At 44.9% G+C, this 14,752-nt stretch overlaps 1 protein-coding gene across 1 annotated transcript in view; it reads left to right on the top strand.

Moving 5' to 3' along the window:
- Positions 1 to 13,764, top strand: part of LOC121877971 (tetratricopeptide repeat protein 28-like) — a 64,041-nt gene extending 50,277 nt beyond the window's left edge. Inside the window, exons 9-21 of the mRNA XM_042383933.1 lie at positions 510 to 742; positions 969 to 1,115; positions 1,443 to 1,664; positions 1,942 to 2,198; positions 2,384 to 2,639; positions 2,831 to 3,392; positions 3,657 to 4,921; positions 5,254 to 5,379; positions 5,752 to 5,835; positions 6,064 to 6,295; positions 7,039 to 7,233; positions 7,831 to 7,938; positions 9,896 to 13,764. Of these exons, the coding sequence (XP_042239867.1) occupies positions 510 to 742; positions 969 to 1,115; positions 1,443 to 1,664; positions 1,942 to 2,198; positions 2,384 to 2,639; positions 2,831 to 3,392; positions 3,657 to 4,921; positions 5,254 to 5,379; positions 5,752 to 5,835; positions 6,064 to 6,295; positions 7,039 to 7,233; positions 7,831 to 7,938; positions 9,896 to 11,949 (5,741 nt within the window). The 3' untranslated portion in view covers positions 11,950 to 13,764. The remainder of the gene's footprint in view (positions 1 to 509; positions 743 to 968; positions 1,116 to 1,442; positions 1,665 to 1,941; positions 2,199 to 2,383; positions 2,640 to 2,830; positions 3,393 to 3,656; positions 4,922 to 5,253; positions 5,380 to 5,751; positions 5,836 to 6,063; positions 6,296 to 7,038; positions 7,234 to 7,830; positions 7,939 to 9,895) is intronic.
- Positions 13,765 to 14,752: the final 988 nt, after the last annotated feature.

Below are 14,752 nucleotides of genomic sequence, written 5' to 3'. Positions count from 1 at the left end.
TGCAAGAACAGAAGAAAATGGGCAGCAGAGATGGATTACGATAATGACTGTAGAAAGGTTTCATTGGTGCTGGCTGGTTGATGTGATTAAGAGCGACAGATTAGCAAGTCCGTGACAAGATCAGTTCAAGTCAGTGAGGCACGGCACACACACACACACACACACACTTAAAAAATGTGTGCATGGCCTTTATATTTCTCTCCCTGTTGCTTACACGCTGGTTTACTCCTGTGTGCTCCTCCATCTTGATCCTTCCCTTCTTTTATAGTTTTCTCTTTCTTTCTCTTTAACCAACTCTCTTCTCTCTCCCTTTCCTTCCTCCTCAACCCCCGTCCATCGTCTCGACTTTTTTGGTTCTCTCTCTTTTCCTCACAGTTCTGGTGCACATGACGATTGTCCCTCCCCACATCACTGAGGCACTTCTCCCCTTACCTCTCTCTCTCTCTTTCAATCTCTCTCTTTCTGTCTCTCTCCTTCTATTTCTAATTGTCTCCCTCTCTCTCCCACAGCTCTGGCACACATGATGAAGCACCTTCAGGGTAAGTTTCGGGCGCTGGGCAATATCGGGGACGTGTTGATGAAGATGAAGAACTATGACGAGGCGGTGAAGGTCTACCAGAAGCAGCTCGTCCTGGCCAAGCAGTCCCGTGATAAGGTTTTAGAAGCTTCTGCCTACGGCGCCCTCGGCCTCGCCCACAGGCTCCTCAAGTGCTTCGACAAGGCCCTAGGATACCATACCCAGGTGAGGCAGGTCGCTGGGGATCATAAGGGAGTTTGTATACTTGTACGGTGTCACTCCCACCTGTGTACACTTGGAGGACACCAGACACAGATGAAATTATGTACGTGTAGGATGATATATGGCTGTAGGATACCACACATAGGTGAAGATATATGGCTGCAGATAAAATACATGTATACTTATAACTAATTTGTGCCCATCTGTTGGTCCTCCCCCCCCCCTTCAGGAGCTGACGATCCGACAAGAGATGGGAGACATTAAGGGGGAGTGTAAGGCTCATGGCCACCTGGGAGCCGTCCACATGTCCCTTGCCAACTACACCAATGCCATGAAGTGCTACGAGGAGCAGCTGGAACGGGCCAAGGAGCTCAAGGTAAACAGACCGAGAGATCACGTTGGTCACCTCCCGCCGGTGTGACTGTTGGTAACGCCTCCTCTTATGGCTACTGGGGGCGGTCTATTCTTTTCCTTCAGTAATAATTCCTTCACTCCCATTTTTATTTTATCAGGAAGAGTTCTTTACTTCTTGTTCTCTCTTAGGTTCTAATTCTCCATTTTCTGTTATGCCATTTCCTTAACTCCTCTTTTATCAATATTCAGCAGTGATAATTCTCTCACTACCCATCCATCCTTTGTAAACAACCCCACTCTCACTTCCCCGACCTCCTCACTAACGTCTTACACTCTGGGTTCCCTACAGGACGCGGCATTGGAGGCACAGGCCTTTGGTAACCTGGGCATCGCGCGCCTCAACATGGGCCACTTCGAGGACGCCATTGGGTACCTGGAGCAACAGCTGGCGACGCTAGAACAGCTCTCCACCACTACCGCCGTCGTCGACAAGGGTCGCGCCTTCGGCAACCTCGGTGACTGCTACGACGCCCTCGGCGACTCTGACGAGGCAATCAAGTGCCACGAGCAGGTCAGTTTGAACACTTCTCACTAATCACTCATGTTAGTCAATTTAATAATAAATTTGTCCTCCTGGAGTTCATCTACACACTGAAAGGATCTGTTCGTATACTGTCTACTTTAAAGGTTTCAATTTTACACCCATGAATGCTGTGTTCAGTCAAACAAATTCATATACGTGCATGGCAACGGAAATTTAATTATGTAGAGGGACTCATGGAAGATTAATTTGCGTGTAAGGTAAACTTCAAAAGAGAGAAACTTATTTAAGTCTTGCTCTCTTTCAGTACCTGGCAATCGCTCTCAAGACCAAGAGCCCTCGAGACCAGGAACGAGCGTACCGTGGTCTGGGCAGTTCCCACCGGTGTATTGGCAACCTGCAGCAGGCGCTCGTCTGCTACGAGAAGCGCCTGGTCGTCTCTCATGAACTCAACACGCCAGCCGCTAAGGGCTCAGCCTATGGCGAGCTGGGACACATCCACTCACTTCTGGGCAACTTCGAGCAGGCTATATCATGCATGGAACATCAGCACCAGATAGCAAGGTGGGTCTGAGTTATCTTCCTGTGTAGTGTGTGTGTGTGTGTGTTGTGTCTATGTGTGTGTAGATGCTCACTAGACCTTAAGCGGTGTGGCTACAGATTTTGCTCCTGATATTACCTGAATTATCTTGTACCTTTTCACGTCAGATCATCTTTTGTTTTTTCTCACCACCTGGCCTCTACTACAGGGAGCTGGGAGACAAGTTGTGCGAGGCGGAGGCGGCGTGCGGGCTGGGCACAGTGTACCAGCAGATGTGTGAGTACGCCACCGCCCTCAGATACCACCAGCTGGACCTACGCATCGCCGAGGAACTGACCAACCCAATCGAGCAGGGCAGAGCTCATGGCAACATCAGCCTCGCATACGAATCCCTCGGCAACTTCGAGCAGGCGGTGACACACGGCGAACAGCACCTCAGTATAGCTGCTCAGATGAACGATAAGGTTTGTCTCCTTGTGCTATTACTCAAGACGTGTCTATCCATTCAGGTGTTCTTATCATGTGTTCATGATAAGAACTTTATTATGACGATCCACCTTGTTAAAGTAATGTAGAAAATGGTCGATTTAGATTCTTATGGAGTTTGTTTTTTGTTCAATTAATTTCCGTCCTAACGTCTCCTCTGGTGTTGCAGGTGGCCAAGACCCTGGCATATGCGTCGCTGGGTCGAGTTCATCACGCCCTCGGGAACACCACTCAGGCAGTGGCGTACCTGCAGCAGGGCCTTCAAATAGCTGAGCAGCTGGGCCGGCGCGAAGACGAGGCTAAGATCCGACATCGTCTGGGCATGGCGCTGTGGGGTCATGGGGACCTGGAGGCTGCCCAGACACAGCTCGACCGCGCCGCCCACTTACTAGATACCATACGGAGAGAAGCTCGAGGCTCCCAGGACTATCGCCTCTCACTTTTCGACCTGCAGACCGCTTCTTATCAAGCGCTACAGCGAGTCTTAGTTGGTCTGGGCCGCAATGAAGACGCCTTGCTGGTAGCGGAGCGAGGGAGGACGAGGGCCTTTGTCGACCTCCTGTTTGAGCGTCAGGGGGCCTCAACTACCTCTCGAGCCTCCAGGATCGAGGACTCCACTCCGGCTTCTGTGGACCAAATAGTTGAAATTGTAAACCGGCAGAAAGCCTCTGTCCTCTACTACAGTATTGCTGCCGGCTGCCTCTACAGCTGGCTCATAGTACCAAATAAAGGTAAGTATTTTGGTTCATTTGATTTATTGTCATTGTATTGACTGTTGGAGGCTTTAGTTATATAAAAACATATTGTGTGTATATTCAAATTTACAGCCTTTGTGTCTATTTTGTGTTAGGAAATACTGGTGATTAAAACAATACTGAAGTTTTCAAGGAACTACGATGGTAAATCAGAATTCTTATAATGTAGTTTGTTAGTTTTTTCAAGGGTTGTTCTATGTTATATAGCAATACATAAATTAATGTCTTAATTCTCCTCAGGTATTGTCAAGTTCAATGAGGTGAGCGTGAACGAAGTGGAGGCTGAGCGGGAGGGCGACTGTGGGGAAGATGCGGCCGGCACAAATGGGTCACTGCTGGAGCATTATATTCAGTCAGTGCGTGACGCCCTCGGGGTGGAGTGTGGTGCTGGTGCCACCCGTGGGGGCATCGCCAGCGAGACCGAGAGCGAGGCCGGAGACATGTGGAACGCTCACCTGGAGGAGCTCGGCGACAAGCTCAACCACGAAGCCGATCGAACTGGCTTCTTGAGGATGGTCAACAGGAATCACTTATTCAACTCTTCCAATTACTCTTTGTCGTCTCTCTTCTCTTTGGGGTCAGTAAGTGGGTCTATTGCCTCCGGCCCAGCGTCCCGGCCCGGGTCTACTCGCTCCAGGAGGGTCACATGGCAGGGACCGTCCTGCCTGCGCTCTCTCTATGAGCTGCTCATCGCGCCCATGGAAGACCATCTGCCCGAGGCCGGGGTGTCGCGAGAACTGATGTTGGTACTAGAAGGGGACCTTTACCTCGTCCCCTTCCCGGTGCTCAAAGGCACAAACTGTAATGACTATTTGTGTGAACGATATTCTCTGCTCGTGGTGCCATCTATTAGTGCTCTAAGAGTAAGTCAGAGGTCAAAGAACTCCAAACCCAGCGGTGAACAAACCTCTGCACTTGTTATAGGTAACCCTAAACTACCGAGTACAGTGACGGAACAGTGGGGGTGGGGGGACATCCCCTATGCCGAGCAGGAAGCCACCATAGTAGCGGAAATGCTACAGACGAAGGCACTGACGGGAGCGTGTGCCAACAAGGAGGCCATTTTGAGGCTCATATCCCAGGTCGAGTGTATCCATCTGGCCTCCCACGTCTCCTGGAAGCTGTCGGCTGTGATTCTCTCCCCGGGCGAGTTTGTGGAGTCTCGAGCGTCTAAGAGGCTGTCTCACTCCTCTCAGCCTGAGGCCATCCATGAGCACCTAGATGATGAGGGCTCGGAGATCGCCTCCACCATCGACCTCCCGGCACTGTCAGAGTTCCTGCTAACGGCGGCTGACATCCTAAACCTAAAGTTGCGGGCCAAACTGGTGGTAGTGTCCTCGTGCCACACTCGGGACCATCACGGGCGAGCCAACAGTGATGGTGTGGTGGGTCTGACTCGTGCTCTGCTGGCTGCCGGGGCCCAGTGTGTTCTGGTGTCCCTCTGGCCCGTTCCGGACACCGCTGTCAAGATTCTCTTCAGGACCTTCTACTCATCACTCCTTCAGGTACTTGTTGTCTCCCTGCCCGACCTATTCATAAAGGGCGAATGATACAATGTATAACTCACTTGTAGCAGAGTCTTATGTTTCAAATAATTCACAGTAGCCATTTCCTTTGACCATTGAAGTTTGATTAAATTTGTACGCTGATGTGAATGTCTTATGGCTGTAAACTAGCATAAATTTCCATACTTTTTGATATATCAATACAGCATACACGCGATATACACCTACAGATGAGCCGTTATTTCTAAGCAACAGTAACATGACAGGATAAAAGTTAATGCCATTTTCAGGACAAAAATTTATATCTCACTAACATGTGATGACCTCCACAGGGCGCCCGAGTGAGTCGAGCTTTATCTGAGGCCCAGCAGACGGTGCAGACCACCAAGCACTTCGCCCACCCCGCCAACTGGGCTGGCTTCCTCCTGATAGGCGCTGACGTCAAGCTTTCAAATAAGGTAACTTTTTGGGTACACGGAGAAGATCCTTACAAATAAAAGTCTCCTTGGACAAAATTCTCCCGTCAAAATAGTAAAGGTAGACAAAATTTCTGTCTGTCCCATTTTTTTATTGAAATTACTTCAGTTTGTTGTTTAACTTATCTTATACACAATATAGTTGAGATCCAGACTATGTAAGTTGACCAGATGTAGTTAGAAGATGAAAGACATTATCTTATTAAGATTATTGAATTCTTTTGGTGTCCCTTGGCCTTTTATTTTACATGTACAAACTCTTTATTTACGGCTGTACAGCCCTGACCCCACCTTCCCTCCACTAGCTCCACCTTCCCTTTACTTGCCCTCCACTCACTCCACGTCTTCCTACAGGTGGCGCTGATGGGCCAGGCATTGTGTGAGCTGCTGCGAACGCCAGACAAATGCCGAGATGCTTTGAGGGTGACTCTACACCTGGTCAGTACTGTGTGTGTGTGCATGTGCATATATACTGTACATGTATGTGAGCTATACAAACTCCACCATATTAACTGGTATAAACACAAAATATGCTCGTGTATATATATATATATATATATATATATATATATATATATATATATATATATATATATATATATATATATATATATAAAACGTTCCAGAAGGCAACATACACATGGGTCGTCTCTTACATTATTATAGGTGGAGAAATCCCTACAACGCATCCACCGTGGTCATCGTAACGCCATGTACACCACACAGAAGTCCATCGAGAACAAAGTCGGTAACGTCACGGGCTGGAAGGATCTGCTGATGAGTGTCGGGTTCAGGTTCGAGCCAGCGGCCAACGGGATTCCAAGCAGTGTCTTCTTCCCCCAGAGTGACCCCGGCGAGCGCCTCACCCAGTGTTCCGCCAGTCTTCAGGCTCTTCTTGGTCAGTGCTGCTAGTGTGTCTGTGTGTCTCTGGGTACTTGGTGATGTGGGTACTAGGTGATGTGGGTACAACATGATGTGGGTACTACGTGATGTGGGTACTAGGTGATGTGGGTACAACATGATGTGGGTACTACGTGATGTGGGTACTAGGTGATGTGGGTACAACATGATGTGGATACTACGTGATGTAGGTACTAGGTTATGTGGATACAACATGATGTGCATACTACGTGATGTGGGTACTAGGTTATGTGGGTACAACATGATGTGGGTACTACGTGATGTGGGTACTAGGTGATGTGGGTACAACATGATGTGGATACTACGTGATGTAGGTACTAGGTTATGTGGATACAATATGATGTGCATACTACGTGATGTGGGTACTAGGTTATGTGGGTACTAGGTGATGTGGGTAATAGGTGACGTAGCCACTAGGTGATGTGGGTAGTAGGTGATGTGTGTAGTAAATGATGTGGGTACTAGGTGACGTGGATACTAGATGACGTGGGTACTAGATGATGTGGGTACTAGGTGACGTGGATACTAGATGACGTGGGTACTAGATGATGTGGGTACTAGGTGACGTGTGGACTAGATGACATGGATACTAGGTAGTGAGGTCTCCAGGTGGCATACTCATAACCAGATTTCTCCATTCATTTCATATTGTAAAAATTTCTTACAAAATCTCTTCTCTCACCCATGAGATTCACCTCACACCTCTTATCTCCTCCACAGGTCTCTCACAGACGTCCCTACAGGCGGTTTCCAAGCTACTAGACTCACCAGAGTACGCGGAGGACGTGATCTCCGTGATGAGGGCCGTCATTACCCAGTTTACCTTGAAGGACTTAGAGAGCGAGTCTATTGAAGTTCCCGTCCATGTCAAACTGTGGAGGGTGAACGGCTGCCATGAACTTCTCGCCTCTTTAGGTACTGCTGCAGGAGGGAGGTGGAGTAGAAGGGGGGGGGGGAGGAGGAGTTGATGATAGGAGGACAGGGAGTGGGAAGTGTGGAAGATGAAGGAAGAAAGTGGGAAGGAATGTATAGAGAGAAAGGGAGAAGAGGGAAGAAAAGTGGAGGGAAATGGGTAGAGAGAGAAAGAGAGAGATATGGACTGACTGAAGAAAGGATAAGTTTGAGGAAGATGAAGTACTGGGAAGAAGGAAGACAAAGGAGGGAGAGGAAGAAAGGGAAGGAAGAAAGAAAGTAGAGAAAGGATAACAAGAAAAAACGAGAAGGGAGACAGGAGGAACAGACAAAGTTATAGGGAGATAGAGAAAGAAAAAGAATTATGGGTGAAGAACAACGAGAGAGAGAGAGAGAGAGAGAGAGAGAGAGAGAGAGAGAGAGGGAAAAGATATACTGTACTGCAATAAAAGTTAATCTACACGAATAACAAGACATGCAATTACATACACAAAAACATAACTCGTAGAAAAAAAATACACAGCTCTTTTAAAACAGAGTGGTTACTTGGAGCGATAAAGCATAATGAGGTAATGACTATTTTTCTCTGTGTCTGTTCAGGATTCGACTTGATGGAGGTGGGGCGAGATGAGGTGACGCTACGTACAGGGAAACAGGCCAATAAACGCAACATACAATTCGCTCATCAGGCCCTCCTCGCTCTGTTCGGTGAGATACTTACATCAGACGTCTGTTGCTAATTCTTGGTTATTGATAAGTCTTGGTTATTGCTAAGTCTTGGTTATTACTAAGTCTTGGTTATTACTAAGTCTTGGTTATTGCTAAGTCTTGGTTATTAGTAAGTCTTGCTTATTGCTAAGTCATGGTTATTGCTAAGTCTTGGTTATTGCTAGGTCTTGGTTATTACTAAGTCATGGTTATTGCTAAGTCTTGGTTATTGCTAAGTCTTGGTTATTGCTAAGTCTTGGTTATTGCTAAGTCTTGGTTATTACTAAGTCTTGGTTATTACTAAGTCTTGGTTATTACTAAGTCTTGGTTATTACTAAGTCTTGGTTATTGCTAAGTCTTGGTTATTGCTAAGTCTTGGTTACTGCTAGGTCTTGGTTACTACTAAGTCATGGTTATTGCTAAGTCTTGGTTATTGCTAAGTCTTGGTTATTCCTAAGTCTTGGTTATTACTAAGTCTTGGTTATTGCTAAGTCTTGGTTATTACTTAGTCTTGTTTATTACTAAGTCATGTTTATTGCTAAGTCTTGGTTATTCCTAAGTCTTGTTTATTACTAAGTCTTGGTTATTGCTAAGTCTTGGTTATTGCTAAGTCTTGGTTATTACTAAGTCTTGGTTATTGTTAAGTCTTGGTTATTACCTAGTCTTGTTTATTACTAAATCTTGGTTATTGCTAAGTCTTGGTTATTGCTAAGTCTTGGTTATTGCTTAGTCTTGTTTATTACTAAGTCATGTTTATTGCTAAGTCTTGGTTATTGCTTAGTCTTGTTTATTACAGTCTTGGTTATTGCTAAGTCTTGTTATTGCTAAGTCGTTGGTTATTATTGCTAAGTCTTTGGTTATTGCTAAGTCTTAGTTATTCCTAAGTCTTGGTTATTAGTCTTGGTTATTACTAAGTCTTGGTTATTGCTAAGTCTTGGTTATTGTCTAAGTCTTGGTTATTGCTAAGTCTTGGTTATTACTAAGTCTTGGTTATTACTAAGTCTTTATTGCTAAGTCTTGGTTATTCCTAGTCTGGTTATTACTAAGTCATGTTTATTGCTAAGTCTTGGTTATTCCTAAGTCTTGTTTATTACTAAGTCTTGGTTATTGCTAAGTCTTGGTTATTGCTAAGTCTTGGTTATTACTAAGTCTTGGTTATTGTTAAGTCTTGGTTATTACCTAGTCTTGTTTATTACTAAATCTTGGTTATTGCTAAGTCTTGGTTATTGCTAAGTCTTGGTTATTGCTTAGTCTTGTTTATTACTAAGTCATGTTTATTGCTAAGTCTTGGTTATTGCTTAGTCTTGTTTATTACTAAGTCTTGTTTATTACTAAGTCTTGGTTATTACTAAGTCTTGGTCTTTGTTAAGTCTTGGTTATTACTTAGTCTTGTTTATTACTAATTCTTGGTTATTGTTAAGTCTTGGTTATTACTTAGTCTTGTTTGTTACCAAGTCTTGGTTATTAGTAACTCTTGTTTATTACTACTGTAGGTCTTGATTATTACTATGTCTTGGTTATTGCTAACTTTTGGTTGTTGATGTTAATTCTTGGATACTATTAACTGTTGCACTTCCCTAACTCTTGAATATCGCTACACGATAAAAAAGGAGAATTTACTGCTTGGGTGTACTTTTTTTATAATTTAATTATGGAATATAAAGAAAATGAATATTGTGTCATTCAAGTTTTTTAAGTAAGTTATAAGTTCTTCCAAAGAGATGCACTCTTATAGCTGAAAATTAATCTTTTTTATTTATTATCCTCTGTATATGATGATATTTTATTTCTGCTTATTCTTGCCGAGGATTTGGACGTTTGGTATAAAATATGATAGTTCCAGATCGCCAGATTTTTCGCTTATTCTTTATTATAAGATAGAAAGGTTTCTTAATTGATTGTTCAGACCTGACAAAGCTGTCTCTGTATTATCTTCATGTTTTATTTTGTCTTGCAGACACCCAAGATGCCCCAAAGAGCCTCAGTGTGGACTCAAGCAGCAGCTTGGAGTCCCTAGTGAGTACCGACGATGAGGACGAGTCCGTGGCAGCTCCACCTCCACCACCTCCGCCCTCTCAGCCGCTCCTTCCTCACCGCTCTGTCCCCCTCCTACTGGGTCGTGGTGCCTTCTCCAGTTACGTCAGGAACCGCGGTGAGCCAGATGGCGCCCGGGCCTCCACCAGCGAGCAGAAGGGGCGGGAGAGTGACGCAGCTTTCACGCCTTCACCTGTCGACCCCGTTGCCAAATACTCACAAGCTTTCCGTCCTAACCACGGGCCCCCAAGTGATACAGGGTCGCCCCAGCCCTCCCCGCGCCTTTCTCTCACTCTTGCTCACCAGAACAAGATACGATCCATGTACACTTCAGCGTCTCCAGCAAGTGACGGGGGCGGCAAACGACCCGACAGTTCCAGCAGTACCAGTAGCATGACAGACTGGGAAAGTGGCCAGGCAACAGTGAGGCGCCAACCTTTGGCCAAGCCCATCATCGCATCTAAAGCTCCCGTGTCCGCCCACAGCCGCGTGAGTGACGTCAGCGCCGGGTTTATGAGGCCACATTACGTCTCCATCAACAAGAGTAACTCCCAGGCCTCCTCCGGGTTTGAATCCCAAAGTTCAGATTCAGATTTTGGACCCAGAAGAACAGGGACGGTGAGGAGTGTGTACACGACTGTGGGCAGCGCTGCCACACTCAAGCTGAGCAAGAGTGCGACCATGGACACCCTGGACCGCCTCAGTGTCCGCACGGAGGTGGGTCGCCCTACGCTGGGTGGGGCTCGTGGTCGTCGTGACCGCAGTAGTGAACGTGAGTTGTCTGCTGAGGTTGCCGAAGGTCAAGCCTCTAGCTCTGGCGCCAACGTGACCTCCACCACTACCTCTGAGGTCAGCGAGGCCCGGCAGGTGGTGCAGGCAAGAAAGATGCCGGAAGTGCAGCTGGACTCCTCCATCGGTAAGCTGTTACGTCCACGCACAAACCACGCAGCAACCATCCACGAGAACGACTCACTCTACAATTACCGTTCAGGTGATGAGATGTCCATGAAGATGAGTCACATGGGTCACAAGAGTATCCAAGATCACATCATTGCCACACAGATGTCGCGCCTCAACAGAGAGATGCCCATCAGTGACGTCTATCACGAGAGGAATTTGGGCCTCGGTTTAGCTCCTCCTCTGTCAAAACTTCTCATGTCCACTGCTCAGCCCATCGTCGCATCTGATCATGCAGACTCCGAAAGCAAATCAGCATCAGAGGACAGCTTTGGTAACTTCGACAAGCTGTCTCTTGCTGACGACAACCAACTAGCTCTGCCACCTAAACCCGACTTTAAACCGAAGCCACCACCCATCCCTCCCAAGAGATTTGGGCCCAAGCCCTGGGTGTCTGCTCATCCACAGATTCCAAATATCGGAGTTAGCCTAGACACGTCAGCAGGACTCCCACAGTCTAGTGTGGTGTCTGAGCTGAGCAGACGTGATGAGGGCGACGGTCGCTCCATGACAGACTCTCACTACTCTGGGTACTCTCCCTCACGGAACAACGGAGGCAACAAGCAGGGAGACCTCAGCGGATCTGTGCCCTCGTCCTCCCAGAGTCGAGGATATTACGACCTTAAAGGAGGAGCAGGAGTCGGGAGCGCCGAGAGAGAGCAAGATACCTTAGGAACACTGCCATCTGCTGGGATGGCGGGCATGTCCTCACGCTCTGACGAGCCCATCCTCCACACGGTGGCCGAGCTCAACACCTACGCTGCCTTCAACCCCGCATATGAGCATGATGAACCCATGAGCGTTGGGTCTGTAGGAGCGCGGATAGGTTCCTCCGAGATCGCCGAATACATGGAGCAGTTACTAGGTACGACTGAACCCTCAGAAAACGATCAGTCAGACGAGGCGTCGGAAGTGAAGACCAAAACGTGTAAGCGACCCGGGAAACACCCGTCCGCCTGGAGTAAAGCCAAGAGCCATAAACAGTTCTCTCACCACGCTCAGCAGTCCTCGTCTTGCTAGCGTTTACCCAAATGTGCTGAGCACCACCCACTTGCAGGAACTTAAGTGAGGACATTTCTCCATCTGTGTTAGTGAGTGTGCTCAGTGCTATGTGTCCCTGTATATAGGTGTATTTAAGTGGACTAGGCGTGCATGGGGGAGTGTGTGTTGGGGGGAGCATCTCGAGGACCCCTGTCTTCGCCAAGTAAGAGTGCCAAGTGAGTGATGCCATATCATGTGTTGGGAGACGAGGGAGGATCGAGGGACATCTGTCGGTGCCAAAGCATTACAAAAAAATAACCTGTCCCTTATCACGTGTGCCTTCCCAAAACAGTTCAAAAGACAGTGAGCCAAAATGTTTTCATGAGTGTTGATGGTTCGGGGGAAGAACCAAATCATGTACCAGGTGAGAACGAGAACACCACTCGCTTCACTTGTGACTACACCTTGAGGAAGAGAGAGATGAGGTATCTATCTGACATATTTCTTCACGGAATTTATGGTTTGTAACTTACAGTTCATTTCAACCCTAATTATGTCAACGATTATGCTGCAAGATAATTAAATCATCAACGACCCTCCAAAAAATCGTGTATTAAGTCATTTCTATATGATTAATTACATATGATGGACATTCCTACCCTCTAAATCACTCTTATTCTGCAAAAACACAAAAACTCATAGATACCATATTGTTCGATGCCAATACACTAAACCAGCTACTTACATTTTTATCGTAAAAGATGAGAATGTATCTGAAATTATATATTTAGTTCTGCTGCATGCTGTCACGCTCGTCGGTAAGTGCCACACGCATACAGTCAGTATTGTGTCTAAATCTACATCGTGTTTTGCCACGGTCGAGGTGTGTGTGTGTGTGTGTGTGTGTGTGTGATGTTGGTCGTGAGGCAGCAGTAGAGGTAGGGTAGGTAGGGAGGATGGGGATCGATTTATTAAGTATTACCTGGTGCTGAGAGATTTCAGAGGTGAAGAGAAGTGTTTTAGGGAAGTAGAAGTATGTTAGATGAGGAAGAGTGTGTTAGGGAAGTGTGAGTGTGTTAGGGAAGTATGAGTGTGTTAGGGAAGTAGAAGTATGTTAGGTGAGGAGGAGTATGCTAGGGAAGGAGGAGAGTGCTAGGGAAGGAGGAGTGTGCTAGGGAAGGAGGAATGTGTTAGGGTAGTAGCTAGAATCTTTATAAGCGATATGAATGGAGGTAAGACACAGTGTGATGTCAGGTTGTTGTCCTTATCCAAATATCAAGTGAATTTTCCTTTTACCTGTACGAATTTTTAGAAAGATGATCTATGACTGACGAGGTTGTAGGTAGGGATGCCAGATAAGGTTATAGAAGGGAGGAACACAATCATATACCTTGTTACAACATGAGATAGGGTTGTTAGTAATTGTGTTTATACTCATCCAGAGAGCCAGATGATATGTGCCTCTGTTGTAATATTATACTTTGGGTGATATAAGAAGCAAAATATATATATATATATATATCAACACACCATGAGTATAATTTTCTTGTTTCAGTGTTGAAGAAATACATCAGTTAGTTATACCAGAATTTACTCATTTCACTCACTCACTGTTACCATGTGTTAAATGACCGTGTGTGGGACAGGTTGTATACCGTGATCAGGTGTTCTGTGACGTGTATGTATGTATGTATGTATGTATGTATGTGTGTATGTATGTATGTGTTCATGTATGCAGGAGAAGCGTCCCGTGTCGTGCCACATTAAACACTTGGTTGTGTTTCTTTGTATATTGTGATATATATTATATGATTATTGTAATATATCTTCATGTATTATATATAGAATTTTTCAGGCTGGTGTTTCATTATCCTCTGTAACACTGTAGCATATCATTATCCTCTGTAACACTGTAACTTATCATTATCCTCTGTAACACTGTAACTCATCATTATTTTCTTCTTTATCATTATCTGTGCTGTATATGATTATAACACTGTAACTTATCATTATATATAACTTATCATGTTGTGTATCATCAGTAACTTATCATTAGGCTGGTGTTATCATTATCTCTCTGTAACACTGTAGCATATCATTATCTTATCTCTGTATCACACTGTAACTTATCATTATCCCTATAACACTGTAACTTATCTGTAACTGTTATCATTATCCTCTGTAACACTGTAGCATATCATTATCCTCTGTAACACTGTAACTTATCATTATCCTCTGTAACACTGTAACTCATCATTATTTTCTGTAACACTGTAACTTATCATTATCTTCTGTAACACTGTAACTTATCATTATCCTCTGTAACACTGTAACTTATCATTATCCTCTGTAACACTGTAACTTATCATTATCCTCTGTAACACTGTAACTTATTATTATCTTCTGTAACACTGTAACTTATCATTATCCTCTGTAACACTGTAACTTATTATTATCTTCTGTAACACTGTAACTTATCATTCTCCTCTGTAACACTGTAGCATATCATTATCTTCTGTAACACTGTAACATCATTATCCTCTGTAACACTGTAACTTATCATTATCTTCTGTAACATTGTAACTTATTCTCCATTGTCTAAAGTTATTAATAATGGCAACTAAATTATATTACTGAATTACCCAAAAGCCACATCACTGATACCTGTACAGTTATAGCTCAGCAAAATGAAGAAATTTATGAAGAAAAAATGGAACAATTCGTAGACAAAAGTAATAATATTTTACTGACTCACTGAACACAACATTAAAATACTAGGATAAATATACAAATAAAATGTTTTGTTAGTCGTATAATGTATTTTATAGATAGAAATTAAATG

This window comes from Homarus americanus, unplaced genomic scaffold, assembly GCF_018991925.1.
Source record: "Homarus americanus isolate GMGI-L3 unplaced genomic scaffold, GMGI_Hamer_2.0 scaffold13464, whole genome shotgun sequence".
In the NCBI taxonomy this organism is placed as follows: domain Eukaryota; kingdom Metazoa; phylum Arthropoda; class Malacostraca; order Decapoda; family Nephropidae; genus Homarus; species Homarus americanus.
The sequence above is the reverse complement of the archived record's forward strand: the minus strand, read 5'-3'. Positions and strand labels throughout refer to the sequence as shown.